Below are 23,461 nucleotides of genomic sequence, written 5' to 3' on the forward strand. Positions count from 1 at the left end.
TCTTAAAAGAACCATACGTACACCTTTGACACCAAACACTTGCAAGCTGTATAGAGGCATTCAATGTTCATAGGAACTAAAACAGGAAGCAGTTTAGCAGACACAATATCTGGAGGACATTTAAGTTGGATTTATTTTCATTGAAATTCTGCCCACTGACAGAAAAGGTTCATTTATATCCTATTTCCACTAGGGTTTTGTCAAGGGAAATACATAAATGCCTGACAATTTCACATTTTTCAATCAAAATTATTTTGAATTGAGATGACCAAGAGGTACAACTAACCTTTCTCTAGTATAGCCCAACTTTGGTTCTGTGTAATTCAACACATCATCTCGTGTCCAGTTAGGTGCTTGCTCACCACATAGCATGGTTTGAACTTCTGCAGGACTGAAGGAGTGCAGTTTGTCCATAGGGAATACTTCATTGAAACCATCTGTTGGGAGCAACATATATATACAAGTCAGATATTGTACACATGGCTAAACACATTGTGATTTACAACATCTATGTTTGATTCATTATTCTAGCTGTACCATTCATGGCTCTTACATTTCCACTAAAGACCTTTAAGTGCACATCTACTCATTTTAATTAATGGTTACTTACATCCTTACCTACAATTTTACAATTATCAAATTTATGTACTCTTGATGCTAGCAATACGGTATTACAAGGAAGGTTTTGAAAACTTTCATTCAACTAGAGTGCTATACAAAATTGAAACACACACTTTTTGGTTCCTATAATATTCTGTTGACAGAATTGTACATACTTCTGGTCTACGTACCAAAAACAAAATACATGTTTTTTCTGAATCAAAAAAATGAACTAATTACAGTGTACAGTTACTGTATTTTGCACAATGCCCAGGACTACGCTAACCATTGTACATTTAGAGAAGCTCAGAAATAAGATAGAAAAATCACCACGTATACAGTTGATAATGATAACATTGTAGACTTACTTCTGAAAGCTTCCATTTGTCTCCTAATACCAGTATGAAGAGAGAAGTCAGTGACAGCCTCTATGTACTCTTCTGCATTTTCTAACGTTACAATTTCATCTTCACCATTGGGTTTAAGATCTACAGCTGTAAAACCATACACTTTGGAAGAGGGATTGAACTGGAAAGTTAACCTGTAATATATCAATAGTCATAATGTTGTTAAAAATAGAAAGGAAAGTAGTTACACAGAAACATTTTGTGTTTTTATATTTTGTCCTTTTCTTTGTTATTTCAATGAATTGAACATAAACAGAACTTCTCAAGTGAAACAACAAAACATAACTTTAAACATTGTAACATTGATGGTATTTGTCAACTGCAGAATTTGGTCAAAGGCCTTGAAATGTCACCATTTTTATAGACTACATCAATAGATACTCTACAAGAAATGTTGTGGAATTTAAATGCTTTGAAAAACATCTGTTCATTCAAGAAATGAAGGTCTTCATTGATACATGCTGCTTCTATAAGAGAAAATCACTGGCATGAGACAATTTCGGGTCATGTGATGAATAGCGCCCTCAGACTGACAACTTGTTACAGACAAAATGTTAATTTCATTCAGGTGATGTCTTGTTTCTTACCCTAAATGTTCTAATTTACATGGTGGTCCTGACCCTGTAGGACCTTCTATACATAAGTTTTGTATCTGATTATTTCTTTCTTCCTCTGTTAGTGTCCTATCTGCTAGAATCTTCTTTCTTCTAGCCACCAAATCCCTGAGAAGGTTGAGAAACTTAGCCCTGTGAGGGTTAATAAGTTGAAAGTCATCCCAGGTCAGCAGTCCAGCAAACCAGGCTGGTGACTTGGTCTTGGGTGGATCTAGAATCAGTTCAGATTTGGAATCCGCATCTGGTATACTGGATATCTGTTCATGGTAATCATCCATGGAGGCCTCTGATTGGCTCTCGCTTGAACTGACCTCAGGGTCATGTAAAGTAGAGTCCAAATATGGCTCATGTATGCTACTGCCAGCTTCTCCCATGCACATCAGTTTCAAGAATGGTCTTGACAAAGGTATATCCACCAAGCGGTTGTCTTGGATGCATTTGGCAAGGAAGATGCCCAAGAAATGGAAAACATGTACTACTCTGTCTGTGTCTTCAGCTTCTTGAGGTAGTGGGGCTGTAAAGAGACCACTTGTACGCTGTACATAGTAACCTGGTGGTTTTGTACCATGACCAATGTCCACCTGTAAATATAAGCAAAGAACAGTCTGACATTTTTACTAAGTTCAAAGAAAAACATTATGATTGCAAGCTATAGTTGACTACCAAACAGTCCTCAGAACCTCCTGTATCATCTCCTTCATCTCTTCATCTATATTTTTATTAATGACATGCATTTACATCACACCTCCATGAGCATGACAAACAGAAATTTTGCTAATACCCTGTATTGTGATGAACAAAATGACTGGCAGATCAACCACACAGATATAAATTGTGAAACTAACCTGTCTGGCCTGATCATCAGGGAAATCATCATCACATATCCACATACCCATGGATTTCTTTTGTAACTCGGCTGCCAGCAAAGCATAAAACTCAAGAGTTGGACCAAGACCTGTACCTTCTTCACTGTTGAACTCCACCTGAAAGATGTAAAACAATGCTAATGATATAGATTGGCATTATACAATTTGACACAGCAAGTGGTACCAAATGGCAGACAAAGGTCTGTACAACTTGTCTATATCCAAAAACTGTTAGTCTAAAATCGCCCCCTTGATAGAAAGTACGATGTATCTAAAATATCCTCCATAAACTTTACTTCTATTCAAAGGCAACTGCTTCCCAAACTCAATGTCATAACTTGGCTAAATGATACTTACCTCAAGTATTGACTTGCTACTGCAGTGGAATCTCATGACACTCATAGCCCATTCTAGTAGCTGTTGTCCACGTGGCACTTTAACTCTTTCATGTTTCAACCTGCCAACTCTGTACTCATGCTGGTCATCTCGACGTGATGTAGGTGTTCTCTGTCTCTCCATGGTGGCATCTCGCTTGTCTTGTAGCCATGCAATAGCTCTTGATACGCCAAAGGCAGTGCAAGTGAAGAAGAGGGAGCGAGTCTCAAATGGGAACAGCATGGGGCATCTGTTAGCCAACTTTTCACACCAATCAGGTAGGGCAAGGCTGGCTAGGACCAAAGGATCCTATCATACAAGAGACAAAGACACAACATTTTAATGTCAATACATTAAGTAGTACTAACTTTTTAGTACTTTTTTTTTTAATTTGATGAAATATCATTGGTACCTTTTACACAATGTTACTTTACTTCTTGGGGATTTATCATTTTTCTTTCCTGATTGTATTTCTTTTCCTATAATAATACTTTGTTAATCATATTTCAATGAGTATGTCTGCTACATCATGACTTACTCATTGTGAGCCTATAGATTTGTGCTGAAGTTGGGAGAAAGATGCCTCTTCCACTTGTCTATAACTTTGTAAAGCTGAGCTCAAACAAAATGATTTATTAATGAACTTTGGTTTTGTGCACCAGTGCACTAATTTCAATTTTAGAATTACTATAGTTACTTAGTTTCAATGATGGTGATCAAATTGGAAAAAAACAGAAGACATTTAAAACTTACCTGCACTTGCTGCAGTAACTTTGTTGTTAATTTCATGCTCTGGAACTCATCTAAAGGTACATTGAAATGATGGATAGGAACTCCTGTTGATGTACAATATGGGCCATACATACAATTCAGGATTATTATTTATATAGCGACAGATAATTTAAAACACAACACTTTGAATTCATACATAAACAATTGGACATTTCAGTTCAATGAAATAACTTTATCCCAAATGGACATTTCTGTCCAAAAATCCAAATATGTTGAATAAAACAATATAGGATAGATTTTAAGAAATCCTTACAAACAAAATCTGGTTTTACAGTAGTAAATATTATAACATATCAACACTTTGTGGAAAAAAGAACTCTGTAACTTTGGGTGTATTAAAATTTAAGAAACCAAGAACTTTCCAGTGACATTTATAAAACCAATAGCTGTTTTTGTCTTACCTTCTCGTCTCCTATTACTCATATCAGTGGCCATGCCATACAGTAGTCTCAATAACTGTAGTACATCATCCACTGTACAAGCTGAAGGATCAGTTCTGTTCTTTAACGTAGGCATGTCGGTATCACTCAGGATTCGACTAGATCTAGTAGCTATTGGCTTGTGTTTGGGAGATGAAGGTTTAGAACTAATACCACAGAATTCCTGACATGGGAAAAGAGAGAAGACATTGTAAGTCAAGTATCAATGGATACAGCCTTATTTTGTTTGGTTACAAGAATTTGAAAGTATGTATCCTGTGGAGCAAAGTGTCTCAATTTCTTCATATCATGTTCATTTGATTTCTAGCATGAGGAAAACTCTAGCTTTCAACAAGAATTACATAAAAGTTTTGGAAAATCTGTGTCAAGGTGGGCATCAGCTGACTACAAATTATATGAGACCCATTTCATCTTAAAAGTCTGATTATCTGGTTTGTAAATATTCATATTTATTTTACCTAAATGTCTATGAATTACTGACATGCTTTTGGTCAGGTTGTGTCGACAAAACATTTAACAATTCAAACATGACGTTAGTATGGACCACAGACAAAAATACCACAATGGCAGTCAGACTGTAAGGTATCAGAAACTGACCTTGTACGCTGCCACTAATTGAGAACAATTCCTGTTTTTCCTGATATTCTTAGGTGTTCCAGTCAGCTTCCACCTCCTAAGGAAGTGAATATCAGCATTTCTTTGAAGGTATGTAATCAGTTCTGACTTAGGTAAGTCATCTGTTCCAAGATGACGTTCCACAAATGATATTGACCACCGACCCTGTGAATTACAAAAAATGAGGATGTAAGTTAAACTTAATATTTTTTGGGCTGTCTAACATTATTGTTAGCAAAAGTAATGACAGTCTGCTCCTGCATGAAATAATAAACAAAACATTCAATAACAAGCCCTTCCATGAGTCATACTTCATCCACTTGTAGTATGAAAAGTCTGGTGTCTACTATTTTGACCAACACCATTTTACTTCTATATCTGTGACCTATCACCAAAAAATTGGGATGTAAAGTTAAATTGGACGGAAGCTGTAGGAGCACTATTTTTTTAATTGTTCTAAACGTGACTGTGTGAATGTTCTTACCCCTGCATTTTCCGAATCAGGAGAACTGTCTTCTGGTTTCATTTCACGATAGGTTATACTGTGAGAGTAGAGGGAGAAAAAATACATTTATTCCATCAAATTATTACAAATGTAATGGTCCTGAACTTGCCATAAGTAGGTTATCTGGAATACCTTATTCATTTTACTAAAAATACATGATAAATCCTGATGATATTTTTTCTAACTTTATGTTCATAAAGCTAAATAAGCTGACAACAAACTTTAACAATGTTTTACAAAAGTTAAATATAATCTTAATCATTTCACTATGAAAACTAGCACCTTTCAACATACTGTCATAGAATTTTATCAGGTTGAAAATGAGAAGTATTACAATGGAAAATAAAACTATCCTCAGGTGATATTACTCACGTGTATGTAGGTTCCCATATTCTTCTAAGTCTGTCTTGTTTGGTACCTACAGCAGTTCTAGTGTACAACTTTTGTACATACTTAAATACTGTGGATTCATGGTCTTCTAGCTTTGCTTCTGTATCCTCAAGCTATTCAACAAAACATTCAGATATTTATATTCCATCTTTCGATTTTCTTGATGAAACTTGCTATGATGCTCAATTTTCGGTAGGATTAAAGAATACTCAAAACTTGCCAATTTCTTCTTTTACTCCTTTTCAGACCCATGTTATATGATAAAGGATGTAAAATTCATGATCAAAATTGCTGGTCAAACTATCTGGAGTCTGACAGGTGATCATTCTTATCTGATACTTTCACTTGTCACATACCAGACATCAAAGTTGTACTTGTAAAATTAAATATAAAAGACTTACCCCTGGAAGTCCAGGTCCTCTGATAAACAATGTCAGCCTGGGAGATGGAATGGTCTCAGCTTCATCTCTATAAGTACTTTCAGCTGAACCTACAAATGTAAGCATAAACAAATAATGTTAGAAATACTATACACCAGACCATTACACTTATATTCCCTTTGACCCACTAATATGACATTTCTTTTGACAAGTTAGATGGTATCATATATAACTTGACATTTGCTTGAAATAATGCCCTCTGTGACAATGGTAGTAATCCATCATTCTATTTAACATTGGATATTAAGTTGAAACAGCTCCCTCTATGGCCACTGTAGAGATACATCATTGTAACTTTGGATATTGGGTTAAAACAGCACCCTCAATGGCTACAGTAGTGATAATCATTGTTACTTTGGATATTTGGTTAAAAAAGCGCCCTCAATGGCTACAGTAGTGATAATCATTGTAACTTTGGATATTTGGTTAAAACAGCGCCCTCAATGGCTACAGTAGTGATAATCATTGTAACTTTGGATATTTGGTTAAAAGAGCACCCTCAATGGCTACAGTAGTGATAATCATTGTAACTTTGGATATTTGGTTAAAAGAGCACCCTCAATGGCTACAGTAGTGATACATTATTTCAGCTGCATACTATCACTTAGCCTTGCCATCAAGAGGTCAGTAGGTTTCAGATGGTGTATGAAAATGACATCAAATTCACTTGTTATCCAGCACTTTTCAGTCCTAGCATAACACAAGTATATAATATCAGCCATGTAATACTTACCAGGTGATGGTATATCGACATCCACAGTTTGTTGAACGTTAGTTCTACCAGGTCTAGGATCAAAGGCTGGTACAAGGGCTGAAAACTGTCTTTTTAGGACATACTCATCATCCCATGTTCTTCTCCTTCCACCTCTAGCTTCATAGTCTTCTTCATCCTGTTTGTAAACATGAAAGCAGTCAGTTACAAGTTTTACTGTTTGACTTATAACATGGTTGCCAATTTATGACATTTAGCATGCATGGTTACAAGGAGTCATATCAGGAGAACATTAGAATATACTGAGAAGTTCATGGTTTCTCCAATTCTAGTAAGTACTAATTATCAATCTTCCTATTGTATGATTGTCAAGAATAGTGTTTTAACATTAACAATACTTCAATCAGACAGAATCACACTATATGTACATGTACATATATAATTCAACACAAAGGAAACTGACAGAAAAGTTTCACTGACAGCTGAAAACATAGAGGGTAACATCAAATTGTTGTGATTTGTCCATCCTATTTACAGGGTCTACATCATGCTTTGTGGCATTGCAATACAGAAAATATACTGGTTTATCTTTACTTAGTGAGAGAGGACCACAAAATTAACAATTTGACTCTTGAAAACATCAGTTATACATAACTGGACATGCAGTTGTAAGACTACAAAATGACTGAACACCCAAAAACAGCGATATTATCATGCAATTGAATTGTGTACAGTAATTATCCATACTGATCTTGCACAAATTAAGACACTTGTATCTGTTTTACTTATAAGCAAAATGTAAGACACACATAGAACTTGTATACAAAGAAGTCTAAAAAATGCACCAGTGATCAGATTGAAAAGTACCCAGTTGGAAGAAGCAATGTCATTTCTGGACAAATTAGGAGTCACTTGTTGTGGTAGAACACTATTACACATGCCTTAGGTGTGTCTGTGTTCAATCTGCTTAGAATGTGTTTCAGGTGGTGATGCCAACTTCTCTGCATAAATGATTTGTAATGAATGGGCTACAATTCAAAACTGAATGAAAAGTATGCACATTATCTACACAGAGATACAAAGGTACAGCAAGTATACCATGTGACTTTCAGATAACTAGTAGGTTACGATACTTAGATATTATGATACTATGAATGCTTTGTGTTCCATTACGATGCTGAGAATAATTATAATTAACTTAGATATTACTTGGATATCAATATCAAAGTTCAGAGCTAAACAAGCGTTGTGGTTCTAAAAGAAACACCATCACACAGTAATATTACCACTAGGAATTTCTTGGACATTTGCTTTGACTCCTCTATCCTTGCATCAAAAATACCAACTTTCCTGCTATTATCAGCTATTTGATTGATATCATTCCACTATCTGTTACAAGTACAACATATCAACAGCTGATTAAGCTATATCAGTGCAATATTATGTACCTGTCTCCAGCATAAAGCAACCTAACTATGTAAGCCCACGGCACAGTAATAACAACTTTCCAGCTACAGTCAACTGTTGAATTAACATCAATGATATAATCATACTAATATTCTATATGCTACAAGATAACAGCTACTACAGCTATCTCAGTGCAAATCCCTCTACAGAGTGTACATCTATCTTGCTTCACTACAGTGCTACTGCTTATATTAATACAAAAGACAAGCAAACAAAACTCTATTTCTGAAGAGTAGAAAATTGCAACTTCAAAAACATACCATACTTTTACAAGGATGAAAGTTTTTATAGAGCAAAGAATTGTAAGCTTAAAACTACAATAGCATTGTTACATATATTACCTATAGCTTTCATTTATCTAAACAAAAGGAAGATGAAATTTATACTGGAGTATGAAGAATATCAAGTTTCAGAACTTACCAAGACTTCTTCATAAAGTTCTTCCTCATCTTCATTCTCATCTTCATTTTCATCATCGTCATCATCAGGTTCAGGTAAATCTTCATCGTCCTCTAGCTCTGCTAGGAGAGTGCTGGCACGGCAACTCTCCAGGAAATCATCGCTCTCACTAGAGGACGTCAGACTCATGGTGAGTCCTGTACACAAGCTGGCAGCAACTGTGGATGTAGTGTTAACTGTGTTAGCTGCAGCTTGTGAAGTGGTCAACGTGACGCTAGACCTGGAGCTGCCACTGGTTGTCAAGTTGGGCAGGCTCTGTGTGCTGCTCCACACATTACCTGGGAACAGTAACAACAATGGAAAAAATACCGTGCAATGCAGGTGTGCCGTTTTCAATTTTACCCCCACCAAAAATGAAAAAAAAAATTGATGAAAAAATTGATGAAGGAGAAAGCTTGGATGATGCATGCCTTAAAAAATTGGGGAAACCGAAATCAGATAAGCCTTCATTGAAGACAGGGCCCAAAACTGGTCATGGCAAAGCTATTATGCAAATCTAAATGGTGTCTCTAGATACAAAACTTCATAATTTACTGACCAATTTGCTATTTGACCTTGAACATGGAGGTCAAAGTCAAAGGTATAAAAAGAAAGCTAACCTTTGGGGTATAGACATTTACATAGAGTCTTTGTGTCTTCAACTTCTTGAGTTAACATAGAAAAAAAGATTCATTTATTTGACCTTGAAAATGTTTATCAAGGTCAATGATCAAAGCTCGTATTTGATAATATGGGTGTAGGCACTTGAATGGAGTCACTACATATTACATTTCCAACGTGATGACGCATATTGAGAAATTTAACAACAAATATGGCTGCCATTCAGCCATATTTGATTCAGTCGCAAAACGTGCATATGTCTCACATAGCATGTTACCTCTGTGCCAAGTTTGATTGAAATCAGTTGGTGCATGCCAGAGACATGATAGTGAATGCGCACATGGACGGACGGACGGATGGACGCATGGATGGATGGATGGATGGACACACGGAACCAATCAAATAGCCCTCCGGGTTGTGCCCTTTGGGAGCTAATAAGCTATGAATAAAGCAAGTCTCTATACAAGACAATGTCCCAAATCAGAAATTGAATACCAAAAATTCTCATATAGTTTTGTTGAAAAATCTAACTGAGGTGCCACACTAAAAGATTCAAGCTGTTTTCCATACTCATTTACAAAAGATATATAGCTTTGTTGACATTCAAGAACTCACTTCATTGAGACTCAAAACTTTGAAATTCAAAGATGTAAATACTACACTCCTAGTTTACACATGTCATGTCTGACATTTGCAAGAAATTATATTATCTTGAGATTAAATTGAGTCCATTGTAGATTTCAACCTATAATTAAATCTTCAATGATTTATACAAACTTTAAAATGGCAGCACATCAGCTAAATTTGATAGGATTAAGCTGTACACCTCTTTGAATCTTTATGTACTGGTTAAAAGCTTTCATGTTACTATATTGTATATGTCTTCTGTTGTAAGCAAGAAAATGCTTTATTTGAGATTTTACTTTTAACATTTCACCTCAAAGATTCAGGTCACCTGAAATATTCTCAATAGAGAGTTCACCCATGGCAATATACACACTTGAATTGTGTGCATGTGTTACTGTTTCAAAGAAAAAATTGATATCTTAAACTGGTAGCCATTTGCCAAACTTAGATCAGGTTGTGAAACAAAGAAATATATGTCTACTAAAGGTTCTAATCATTGTACAATGTTCAAACATTGCTCTAATCAGCCCAAGCATAGCTTTGTAATGGCTATGGACAAAAACTGGCATAGATGTATGAAATGAACCCATAATTTATCAGGCCCATAAGTGTAGCTAAAAACAGAGTGAAAGGGTAAAGCTTGGTGTTGCAGATATATAGACATGGGGACAAGGGAGCTTAGCAAACTCTACAGTATCGCTACAAAATGAGCTGTCTCTTGTAGGTTTGTGATGACAAAAATACCAACTGATTACACACAGGCAATGAATTAATTACAACTGAATAACAAAGGATAAAAAACACTCAAGGAATTCAAAAGGGGTTTCATGATATTTGTCTAAGGTCACATACAAATCTTCCATTTGTTAATGAGTCTAATTCATTGCACAATATTTATGTGCATCAAAAATCTAAAGAAATGCAACAACCAAACAATGTAGCCTGGCATGAAAAAACTAGAATGGACATCTGTTGCCTGAGGCTTTGTGGATGGAAACTGTACAAGAGGCTTTGTGGATGGAAATGGTATATATATATATATCAAAATATCATTATAAAATTTTGATTTCAAACATAGAATGATGATTTGCTACTTCCTGAAATATAAAAAATCCATCATATACTAACACTCATGAACTCCATGGTACAGTTCTCTAACTAAACCAACTTTCTTAGTACAAAGGTAGACTTAGAAATCTACTGAAGTAGGGAATTCTAGGTGTCATAAATTTCCTTGTCATCATCTACCTACATGAATTCAAAATTTGCATGATCTCATCCACAATGCCTCTGCATCAAAATAACATTTTAGAATCACTGTACATGTACATGACAGCATGGACATCTACTAAAAGATGTGTATGCATCAAACAGACTAAACAAACATGTGATGATACTTTGACAACGAATGAAAGCTCTGATTTCAGGTCTTATTGTCGTATCAATTGGCATTCAAATTAAACTTCCAAGCAATAATGCTCTATGGTAATTTTTGTACACTAATGCCTTTCTCTTACACACTGCAAGACACTTGTAATTTTGAATCAAGTAAACTATTTACACATCTGAACTTCTTTGTATAACTACACTTACAATATATAATATACAATTGTTCTCACCAAACTGTGATACAACAAATTTGAACTTACTATAATTTCTTTAACACTTCCATGAGACATGCAATATTACAAATAGAATACATATAACTTACTGTTGGATGGTACTGTAGTAAAGGGAAGTCGACCCAGACTACCTGCTGTTCCTGCACTACTACGCATCATATTATTGCTAGCACCACCAACCATACCACTGCTGCGACGAGCTACAGCAGCAAAGGTTTCCAGCAGATTAGTTGCTGGACTGCTAAGATTTGGTACACTAACACTCATACTACTAGTACTGGTTGCTGAAGAAGGTTCTGCAAACAAACAAATCACATTCAAGTTTTCCACTGCATTCTTTCACTTAGTCTGTAATATACAGCATATCATGCCATCATACAAGATACCACTTCAAATTAAAGAGAAGCCCGGTTAGGGCTGTACAACACAAAGTATCTAAGTTATATAGTCTTCTCTTTCAGTGTGATATAAGCATATCCACTATTAATCAATTGTTTGTCAAATAAAACATTCTCACCTGAAATAAAGTTGAAGGGATTTGAAATCTTACCTGATGTGTCTTTAGAATCCTCAGACACTGTACTCTCTAGTGGTCCCTTACTTTTCTTTAATTTATTATCATCTGGAAAAAATAATGACATTATTTTCATAGAAAGCAGTTAATCACCCATACTTTCCACAGTTCAGTGACGTTTGCACAATCTTGATCACAATTGTATTCCTTTCTGTGTAATACATGTACTTGTGATACACTTCTTTCTTTATTAACTGTCTCTTTGAGGAATTAAAGTGAAATATCTATCATTCTGAAACATTCTCTTCATTGAGAATTTGAATTCGAGGACACAAGGAATTCAGAATGTTCATATTGAAAGAGTTAAGCGCTATTATAGCTCTTTTCTTACCCGATTTCTTAATAGTTGCACTTTCTATAGGAGTGGCTGCAGTAGCACCAACTTCACCTAGAGCTGCAGCAGCTGCACCACCTTCACTAGACAGTGCTGCAAGAACACCTTCTGCTACAGCAACAGCAGCTGCAGCATCACTTGAGGTTAATACATCTGTAGCAGAAGACAAAGTTTCTGTTAGTAATGTCAAGTACATAGAAGCCCTTAACAAAAACACTGCATTCACATTATGGTGTGTCCTATAAGGACATTTCACATCTCCTTTTCTCTTGTTTATGCAACAATGTATTAAGTATTTTTCTTAACTTTAAAAAAGTGACAACTAAATTTTAGTAAAAAATATGACAAGACGACAGGACAGGACAGGACAGGACAGGACAGGACAAGACAAGACAAGACAAGACAAGACAAGACAAGACAAGACGGCACAAATAAGCACAACTTGGGTTAAAAGGTATGTGACATGTAATGAGCTCACTTGCACAGAAGCATTCCAATTACACAATCACAAACAACCCCTTTTTACCTTTGAAAGTTGCCTTTCCTTCTGCATCAGCACTCAAAGTGGGACTAGAACTGCTCTTTTTACTAGCCAGTGAACTGGTGCTACTGACACCCTTGGCTATAGAGCTACAAGTAGTACTGGTAACTTCTGTCTTCACCTTAGGGGCTTGCTTGCCTACTGCTGCACTTTCACTGATTGGAACATGAGATGGAGCCAGCTGCAGGTCGTACTTGCCCTCGGCACCCATACGATACGAGTTAGAACCACCATGATCCCAAGTTACGTCAACCCACCCTTATGAAATGGACAGAGATAAAAATTTCAATTGACTTAAGATATGGCCTAGTGTTTGCTACTATAGTATCAAGGATACATTGTCATGACAATCACTATTATAACATTGATTAAATGATTGTGCAAATATACAGGTGTCTCCCCAGGTCTTTATAGAGTGGTGAGTTCCAACCTATGAGTTTTGGACAACAATGAATGGCAATTAACCAAACAACATAATAAGCTTTATTATGTCAATTTCCAACATTCCCTCATTATTTTCTGGGTATCACTGACACATAACATGGAATGATTTCTTTAAATTCATTTCACGATGTCAGCATAGTGCACAATGTGAGCGGGATACATCTGCATGACATAACCCCCTCTAGAGGGCGATCTTTAAGAGTGACATACAGAGCCTTGGGAAGGAGTTGTAAACACTACCACATGAAAGATGACAAAAAATGTGGGAAAATAATCATTGTCAAACAGCTTTTAGCATCTTTCCATTAAACAATACATTTTCATTATCATTATGAGACTTTATTTAAACTCAATAGATGGTTGCACATCACTCAATATAGAGTATTTACATAAATGAAATGCTATATCTAACCAAAACAGTGGGCTATGAGAGAAGTGACTAGATGGCATTGTTGTAACACCTTCCCATGGTCTGACAATACCATGGGCACACAATAAATTGGTGACATGCAAGGAAAGATACAGCCAAACAGCAAAGCTAATGAATCAGATATGACACGGTCACACCACAGGGCTAGGAATTGACAGAGACAGCATGATTCACAGGATGCAGACATTTTGTCATGTATGAGAGCATTCTTAACTCAGCAGGTGGATGGATGAGTTGATATGTATGTGTCATTATAAATTGTATGATAGCTGACATTGACAGCACTAATTGAAGACTCAACCTACAGGTATGACGACCAACTATACAACTAATTACAACTTTACAGATATACGATATATCTCAACATGATCCACACTTCACATGCTCCCTTGGTATTCAAGTTTTAACAAAATATTTCTCACATTGTTCACTACCCAAAAAACCTAGTACATTCCCTGATTGTGGTCATCTATCAAGAAACAACCTACCAATATATTTTCAGTTTACTTAACTCCATTCTGCCAATGTCATCATAGTCTTCCAAACTCAACCAATAACATTCCTTCCATCACTTACCATATGAATGGTGACCCCCACCCTATGATCATGATATACTCTATACCAAAAAAACCTACAAATATATTAAACATCTTTTCATTGCCCGCCTGTCTGTCTGTAATTACCATTCACTAAACTCACTTGATAAATCTCCAACTGCTAACCCAATGCCCTTCGTTACTGTTAATATTTTACCCAGCTGACTTGCTACATTTTCCCCCCAGTGCTTACCATTATGCAATTCTCCTGTAACAGTACCTTCTTGTGGTGGGCTTCCATCCTGATCCCTCCACTTCCAGTCCATCCCTCGTACAACACGGGCACCAACTGACATCTGTCTTAGCACCTGTGATCTCACCAATCTCCTCTGTCTTCTGAGGTTGGCTTCTGCTTCTTTGGCAGCCTTGCCTATAACAAGACAGTGATATATTTTACTTCTGTTTCCTTTTTTTTTACTTTTCACTTTAAATAACAGCAATTTTATAGCTTGAAGTGATTTTTGCTTTGTCATCCGATGATCAGGGTGACTGAAATAACTATATATATATATGTGATATTACAGACGATGTAAGTGTGTGTGTGTGTGTGTGTGTGTGTGTGTGTGTGTGTATGTGTGTATCTATTATTTATTTATCTACAGTAAATGAAAACAAAACAGCTTGAATTTTCTTCTAGTTTCATACCTCAGGAGGCATTATCAAGAAGTTTACTATTGATATATAATATATGACCCATATTTCAATAGTTTCATTTTCCAAACATCTAATTATCTCAATTGATCTGTTTTCCTAGATATCATGAAATAACTATAAGTGATTAGATATAAATCACACTACAACACATTGCTATAAACACTGCTTACCAAGCTGATCTTCACAAGCTCCAGTGACAGTACCATAAATCTCAAATCCAGAGAGGGATAAGTAGTGTGTCTGTCCACTGGCATTCTTTCCCATTTGTTGTAATCGTATGTGTCTCCATCCTTGCTTCTCTTCTTGTACATTCTCAATGGGCCATGTGGCTGTTGACCTGTTACATAAAACACATCAAATTAATCTCTCTGTATCGCTGTTTTCGGATTTGCACATTTTCAATACATTATCTATATGATAGAGTTCAAATAATTTTCACTTCCTCGAAACGTTATTTTTGGCCCACCACTTTTCTTTGCTATTGTGTTATTGCAGTGGGCACAATGCTTGTCAACATCTGAATGTTTAGCAATTGTCATTATTATAGATAAATACAAAATATAACTAATATGTATATACAACTTATAAGCAGTAAATTTTCAATGTCGGTGTAGCTGATTCTAACACAGATACATCAAGAAATATTTTACACTTGCTCAACAGTTTGACCAAGTGTGGATTAATTACACACAACAACAAGTTCAGAAGACCACACAGAAATAAATGATATATATATATTGAGTTCAAAATGATATCAGCCCCAGTTGCTTTATCATATACCTACCCTGGTTCATTGAGTGAACAGTCATCAGTATGGGTATAAAGAGTTGTCCAGTTATGACCATCTTTGGAGACTTGGAATAACCAATTCCTCAATGCTGATCTACCATAGCCACGTGCATGACGTAAAGTGTACCCTGATGGAATAACCCATAAACCAAGATCTACTGCAAACCATGCATTCCTGTTGGAAGAAAGTAACCAATATCATAAATAAATTCATTTGTGAAATTCTACCAGAAATGCATGTACTTTAGTCAGACAACATAACAATATATTTACATATACATGTACTTACATTAATAAAATTCAAGGCTTCAAGGATGAAGAATTGTCCTAACTCCTGACACAAGAGGCCCAGAGAGAAGATTTTATTCGTTCACATCTTTGAAATCACTTCAAAGATGAAGCAATAGTATTCAATGTGCATTTTACCCCAGATTAAGAGTGAGGTGAAAGCCTATACACCTATTACACAAATGGAGGGCTAGGGCTGAGTCTGGAACATAATTAAACAGGTATGAGTCACTTACTTGTCATCATTTGTATGGCAGTTTAGTGCTGATGCATCTCTACTCAGCATATCTTCTAGTCTTCCATAGGGTAGATTTCTACCTTCAGATGAACTGATAGCTACTAATCCATACTGTCCAGGATTCACCCACTCATATGCTGACCTGTAGAATCAAAGATGGAATCTAAGTTCCTCATCTACAAATGTGTAAATCAGTTGACAAAATATCATCCAATATCAAAGGTCAAAGAAAACCTACCACTGTACAGGTTGCTATTGATATAAACATTTCACAGGATGAGATGGTCTCTATAACCAGAAATGTTGTCAAAGTAGAAAGAATTACATGAGACATCACATGCATACTACAATACTAAATTAGTTGCCATCACTTCAAATCAAAAGTTTACCCTTCAACGGAACTCCCACAGTAGATAAAGAAAACAATCATTTATCTTTGAGATACTTGGCAGATAGAGTAGATTAGACATCATCCTCTTCTTGTACCCCCATCCCTCCACATTCCCAAAGTAATGACAAAAGAAAATAAGAGATCTGTGACTTACTTTGCATTTGTTCCTACCCAGTAAATAATACCATTCTCATCAAAGTCTCGTTGATGACGGAAAATGAGGGCAGGTCCTTCTTTGGCACGTTTCACAAAAGTAAATGACGTCCTATCAAAGTCATACCACTGCTTTGCAACCTGTGAAGACATAACCAAACATCAAATACATACAGCAATCTTTCCTCCAGCTTTCTTGGTTGAAACTGGAGTATCACACACAAGTGAATCAATGCAGATCAAAACATATCGATGTACTCATTTTTATTTTGAATATTTTTTAGACATTGAAAACAATTTTTAAATTAAATTTTGAACTTATCAGCAAGATTATCTGAGGCATTGGTACACTATCAATAGTTTTATACCTACCATTTTCAATAGATATCTCTCCAAAGTTCCTACAGTAGTTAATGGTTCCATCTTCAGAGTTCTACCCGTCCTTTCTATCAGAGCCATTTCACCTGATGCTCTCTCCAGTCGAAACCTGAGTCTTCTCGTTAATACCTTACAATGACAAAACAAAATCAATGGTTACACAGATGTAATATTTTAGCATGGCATGATTAATTTCAATCCTAACAGTGATAATGTACATCACTTGTATAAAAAAGTGATGAAAGATTTTGACAAAGTTGACCTGTGGTAATAATAAACATTACTTTTCTGACAAGTATTTACCAATATGCTACAAAATAGAAGAGATGTTATTTTGTCAAGAACTGATTTCATTGATATGAAGTCTGTCACTGTCCAGACAGTAGCTACAAGTGTAAATCTCTAATACATAATGAGTGTAACAGCATTTAGTACAATGTCACAATAAGGGTTTCATCTTCATTTTACACTCAACATCAATCAGAGCTTTCCATTTTTTTATGCAATAACCTAAATTTCCTTTGTTCAAATGTGTGTGACCCATGATATAGTCATAATGAATGTAACAGTACAGTACAATGTCAGCATTCATAAGCTCAAAGTCTGATCTTTATACAGGACTATAAGCAACATGGGGTGTATTACCAATTTCATTCCATCATTATCATCACACTCCACTCACCTGTATTCCATATCCAGAGCCTGGGGCATCATAAAGAAACAAAGGTAACTTCTCTATGGATTCTAATGCTGCTACTAGTTTACGAACTAACATGACAGAAGGTTGAGTTGTGTTGTCATCCTCATCACTGTCACGGAAAGCTCCTTTGAAAACACCAATTCTTTCTATGATTCTGTTGTTACAACATGCTTCATCATAAGTCTGGAAAGGAACAATGTAAAGTTGTATCATTACAAGATGTGAAGTGTTAGCAGTCATCTGACTTCAGACAAAACACAGCAAAAATTCATGGCTGCAACCTTTATTTTGCTTAGCAAATATAATATGGTTACATTTTCCTTACCTAATACACCAATTCAAACTGTTTGCATTCAGTATCCCTTAAGCATACAATTCATATATTCAAACTCCAAATTTTGTATTTTATCAATTCATAATAGGATACATATTGATGAACAATTTTCACTGTAAGTTCACATAGGTTTGTGTAAAGCAATTCATAAGAACTTTCCTTCCATCTGGACAAAACACTATGTCTGTTCCACCTGCCTGACATGCTGTGGAAAAGGTTGTTCAATGTTTTTTCTTTCAAAAATGATTTCTCTGATGGTATAATCTGTATAATGCTGATAATAAACTAAACATAAACTTACATTATTTAAACATCTGAGTAGTGCCTGCACCAATCCACTACTGTGTAATTCATAAGCTGACAATGTATTCTCATCCTTTAGTAGTAACGTCAAGGATTCTAACGCTGTCTTCATCTGGTCTGTCCAACTCAATTCACCTTCACTAGCCTGTGTAGACAAATGAAGATTGTGATCAAATAAAATATTGACAAGTAATAGGACGGGTATGAGTTGCACCATCACATTTCAAAATAAAGGTCTTTGTCTGGTCTGCCTGCACTCACTATATTAGACTAAAAAAATATTGTTGAACAATAAAGTTTCTATTTCTTTACAATTGAAGAACTTTCCATGGACTGAACTCATTCATGAGCTAGAACCTGATTTCTCTGCAAACAGTTGGTTCACTTTTGTCAAAAATACTTCTGTGCTTTTTACCAAATATCCAGTTCATGACAATGTCTCTGTGATATTTGACAGAAATGTGGAACTAACAATCTTCCATCTCCATTTAAACAACCCAATTCTTACCTTCAATGGATTATTATGTGAATCACAAGCTGCTTCCAACTGACATACTATGGATTTCAGTTTAGATACAACATCACGTGGCGAGGCTTGAGCTGCTCGGAAATATTTCTCATATAATTCTTGTCCTAATTGCTTCACCTAGATTCAGAAGAACAAAACAGATTACATTAGATAGACATCAAATTACCATGACTGTATACTGCAAATGTCCAAAACAAAACAGACAAGAAGGTAACATCTACTGATGTTGACAAAACATACACAAAAGAACAAACAGTATGTAATCCTGGAACCCATTATACTCCTTTACACACATTTGTTTTAAAGAATGAACAAATCACTAACACCAATACTTGATAACATACTCTACATGACATATCCTAGAATTTCAAAATCAAAATGCTACATGTATTAAATTTCAACAATCACTATCTTGTACAAGTACTTGTCACACTGGGTCATCTTCATCTTCATTCAATACAGACACATACATTTCAATTTCCCTTTATTTACAAATTCAAATGTCTGGCAGCCAGTGGTATATATCATACAGAAATACTAACAACATAATTTATTGACAATTTACCTTTTGTTTGACAGCTTCAATCTTGGATCTCAGTCGTTTACCTCTCTTTCCACTCCATCCTGTAGAGAATTCAGGTCCTAGTGAGGTTTCAGCAGTGAAGGAGTGTTTAGTTCCTCTGTTAGACTCAAACACAAAACCTGGTAGCTCTTCACGAAGAATGGTTGCTTGCTGTGGATGGAAAGAAGTTCAAAAAGTTAATTCACCTCTCTTAAAATTGAGTTCAAAACCTATTTTATAGGAACACACAAAGACAGAATGAAGTTAATGTTTTGGTGAAATATTGAGAACACAGGAAACACAGTAATGCGATAACACATAGCATGACGCACATGTTATTAAATTCATACTAAAAAAATCAATGAATGCATTATCAAATTGTTCACCTTATCATATCTGAAATTCTTTACATAAATACTTGCCTGTTGGCCATCAGAGTTATGTATTGTAAGTTCACCATCTTTACGACATGCTAGTGTCCAGTTTCCAACCATTAATTTAGCAGGCCCTGGTGATGACAATATTGGCTGACTCGATGTACCAGGTTTAACCTGACCTCTAGCTCTTTGAAGCTTTTCCAAAAATTCACCTCTGCTTTCTGTAAGAAAACGTATCAAAGTATGAACTAGGGTTGAATCATAATTAAGCAAAGTGAGGCTAATGGTAGCACACTAAATTAGAAACATTCAACTCTCTATCCCAGAAGGGCAATGATTGAGGGATCTTAGACTTTTTATCAAATGTATACATCATGTGCCATTGTTCATCTGGTGAATATTGTTATGAAATTCAAATGTCACACAATATAGTAACATAAACAATACACTAGTTATTCATGTACCTTGACTCCTTTCTATAGTACATCATTATATTGATTTCTTCAATAGCATGACACACAACATTCCATTTTACCAGCTGATTGGCCAATATACCATGAAGTTTAAAGATCACACAGTTTTCTACAATAGTATTCAAATCGATATTATTACTTTGAATCTCCTATATATCTTCTTCCACATCCTTAAAATACAGTACCTGACATGTAAACAACCCTTATTAATCTACAAAAGTGGACATTCTAGACTATTTTCCTACCTGAGCTATCTGATCCACCTTCTGGACTACCACTAGAGTACATGGTAGCTAACTTTCCATCCAGGATAAATCGGAACCATCCATTGCTGCCGTTAGATAATTCCAGAGCTGCGGCATCACTCCATATATACAAACAGTCTCTACCTCTAGCTAGACACCATTCTCTCCAGTGGTATGGTTTACCTTGTAGGATGTCTTTAGAATCTTCTAGCTGTGGCTCATCTTCTTCCTGTGGAATAATTAACATAAAACTTGCATAACAATATGAAAAGCACCTCAGAATTTCCACTTAATTTAGGTCAGAAGATTACTAATAATTTCTAAATCTTTTTTTTTTACTTTTGTACTTTAGCTACACTCCTGAATGTATGCTATACACTGTTATACTTGATTATGGTAAAACAGATTTTACTTGACAGTGATCTTTACTAGTGTCGGTGATAATGAAACATGACAGCCTAACAGGTATATTATCTTCAGAAGACTTCTTTGCAAGCATGTCCATTTTCATAGATCTGGTTAGACAGGAGGAATGCATGAAAAAATCCCTTGTAGCAGCTGTTTGATTGCCTCCTAGATCTGACACAAACCTCATATATCTAACATAAAATGTTTGAAGGCTCTTACCTCTTTGGCTATGGCACCTTCTTCAAGTTCTTCAGGTGGTCCAGCCAAATTAAATACTTTGCTAATAACACCTAATCTGGCAAAATGCACTGTAAATATATCATGTCCCTTCTTCATTAAATCATCAATGATTTGTAATGCTGTCAAGTGACCATCATCATCATCCTGAAAACAACAACAAACTCATTTCAAAACAGATGAACATCACTCCTTTGTCAGAGAGAATCAACAAATGACAACCTACCAGTTTATGATTTGTTCTATTTTATAGTGGATGTACTGTGGTATGTTACTATCGTGGTGTTCAAACAGTACACATGCATAGGCAAGTCAAAACTGCATATGCTCATAAAATGAAGAGCATCACTAGTAATAATTTCAATATTTTAATATACAAACAAACAGTGACTCTATTCTAGGTATCTAGACTGTCAACTTATCTTTGATATTCTGTCTATAAAATTTCCACAAAACCATATATTTCGAACCAAAATATTTTTCAAGAGGACTCTTCTTCAGTGAGTCACTAATATTGTCGGTGTTGAAAGCCATTGATGAAACCAATTGAATCATAAACTGACTTTTATAACAACAAATAGTTTTAGTTTTACACGTTTGATCATGTTCAAATCATGATGTATATCAAAATTTACAATGGACACATACAATCAATACATGTCCAAAATTTCCCTGGGTATAATTGCCAGCTTCAGTATTTGTAGACAATATAGAGATGAATGTTACTTACATCATGATCAAGTACAATAGCTAGAACTTCAACCAGGACTGAGGTAAAATTGTAACCAGTTCCTTCCCCTTCACACACTTCCACTAGGAGGGGAGGTGCGATGTAGTGGACCATCTTACGAATTAAAGCAAGGGTAGCTTTCCTGTAACATACAAGAATACATGGGTTAGCAATGTTTACAAAAGTACAATTTTATATCCATGTTGATGTGAGCATGTTCTGAACCTGCCTCAAACCCCTCCCTATCAGTAAGCACATCTACAAAACAATTGTGTATCAATAACGTAATAAGCCATTTTTTGTCTCACTGCAGATCTCACAAGATCCCGTGCGAGACATTTCATCCTTAGCAGCCAGGTGAGGGTGGTCAAGCTGATAGTGTCAAACACTTAGCAACACTATTGTTCTCAATGTCATCGCACATGGCCACAGTGTAAAGCTTGACCGCGATCATGTTTGACAACCGTTGTTGCTAGGCATATTTGCATATTCGCAATATCTGCAACGAGACATAAAATCCCTAATTGCTAGTTTAGAAAAGTTGTTCACTTGTAGGTATTCTACACAATGCATCCTGGAAATGTACTGGAATAGTTTGTAACACTAAAACAGTCTCATTACATTTTTGACATTCTCAACAACTCATTGATAGTATGTAACACATACCTAACAGAAGGCAACATGGTGTTCTGGTAAACCTGAGCAAAGATAGGCAGTAGTTTTCTCAGGTAGATAGGTGCCATCTCTGGATCTCCCTTTGGTTCATCATCTTCTGGTTCTGTCTCAGGTTTCTTTGTACTCTCCTCTGTAGTGGAAGTTCTATCAGTTGTAGCTGATACTGGTACCATCCATTCACCTGATGAAAGAAAGTCAAAGTGTGATTTACACTATACTGAGATTCTACCTTTCTGTAGTTACATTGGAATCACATGAGATAGCGTTTATCTAGGTAGTCAACAACGTAACTTTGCCTGTCTGCTATAAATCTTCAACTGTATACATGAAAGTGTAAGTGAAGGGCTTTACAGGGTGTGCCTAACATATTATAGGATGCACACAACAGTTTCTCAGTCAGAACTAAAGTTGATCAAGTTATCATTGCTGTGAATAATGACAGTTGCTAGAAATTGATGAGGCCAGGCCATCCAATATCATAATTTCTGAAATTCCACTGTAAGTAAACCTCATCACAATTATGAATCACTAATCTGAGGTGCAACAT

The 23,461-nt window shown here is 35.7% G+C and overlaps 1 protein-coding gene across 4 annotated transcripts in view; it reads right to left on the bottom strand.

The window, feature by feature from the left end:
* LOC144453363 (E3 ubiquitin-protein ligase HECTD1-like) overlaps window positions 1-23,461 on the bottom strand; it is a 47,405-nt gene that overhangs the window by 1,099 nt on the left and 22,845 nt on the right. For 2 of the 4 annotated variants that reach the window (XM_078144638.1, XM_078144637.1), the window contains exons 10-41: window positions 22,906-23,095; window positions 22,240-22,381; window positions 21,492-21,656; window positions 20,865-21,093; window positions 20,192-20,367; window positions 19,773-19,940; window positions 19,187-19,324; window positions 18,677-18,823; window positions 18,024-18,224; window positions 17,336-17,470; window positions 16,965-17,104; window positions 16,418-16,561; window positions 15,889-16,068; window positions 15,275-15,441; window positions 14,644-14,820; window positions 12,966-13,238; window positions 12,437-12,592; window positions 12,082-12,153; window positions 11,621-11,827; window positions 8,644-8,960; window positions 6,778-6,934; window positions 6,006-6,094; window positions 5,587-5,717; window positions 5,194-5,251; window positions 4,692-4,874; window positions 4,056-4,257; window positions 3,616-3,698; window positions 2,845-3,171; window positions 2,467-2,604; window positions 1,595-2,202; window positions 969-1,141; window positions 287-437 (exon numbers count right to left, since the gene is read on the bottom strand). In XM_078144638.1, coding sequence (XP_078000764.1) covers window positions 287-437; window positions 969-1,141; window positions 1,595-2,202; window positions 2,467-2,604; window positions 2,845-3,171; window positions 3,616-3,698; window positions 4,056-4,257; window positions 4,692-4,874; window positions 5,194-5,251; window positions 5,587-5,717; window positions 6,006-6,094; window positions 6,778-6,934; window positions 8,644-8,960; window positions 11,621-11,827; window positions 12,082-12,153; window positions 12,437-12,592; window positions 12,966-13,238; window positions 14,644-14,820; window positions 15,275-15,441; window positions 15,889-16,068; window positions 16,418-16,561; window positions 16,965-17,104; window positions 17,336-17,470; window positions 18,024-18,224; window positions 18,677-18,823; window positions 19,187-19,324; window positions 19,773-19,940; window positions 20,192-20,367; window positions 20,865-21,093; window positions 21,492-21,656; window positions 22,240-22,381; window positions 22,906-23,095 — 5,824 coding nt within the window. The remainder of the gene's footprint in view (window positions 1-286; window positions 438-968; window positions 1,142-1,594; window positions 2,203-2,466; window positions 2,605-2,844; window positions 3,172-3,615; window positions 3,699-4,055; window positions 4,258-4,691; window positions 4,875-5,193; window positions 5,252-5,586; window positions 5,718-6,005; window positions 6,095-6,777; window positions 6,935-8,643; window positions 8,961-11,620; window positions 11,828-12,081; window positions 12,154-12,436; window positions 12,593-12,965; window positions 13,239-14,643; window positions 14,821-15,274; window positions 15,442-15,888; window positions 16,069-16,417; window positions 16,562-16,964; window positions 17,105-17,335; window positions 17,471-18,023; window positions 18,225-18,676; window positions 18,824-19,186; window positions 19,325-19,772; window positions 19,941-20,191; window positions 20,368-20,864; window positions 21,094-21,491; window positions 21,657-22,239; window positions 22,382-22,905; window positions 23,096-23,461) is intronic. The other 2 variants (XM_078144639.1, XM_078144640.1) reach the window with 2 other exon arrangements.

This window comes from Glandiceps talaboti, chromosome 2, assembly GCF_964340395.1.
Source record: "Glandiceps talaboti chromosome 2, keGlaTala1.1, whole genome shotgun sequence".
NCBI classification, from domain to species: domain Eukaryota; kingdom Metazoa; phylum Hemichordata; class Enteropneusta; family Spengelidae; genus Glandiceps; species Glandiceps talaboti.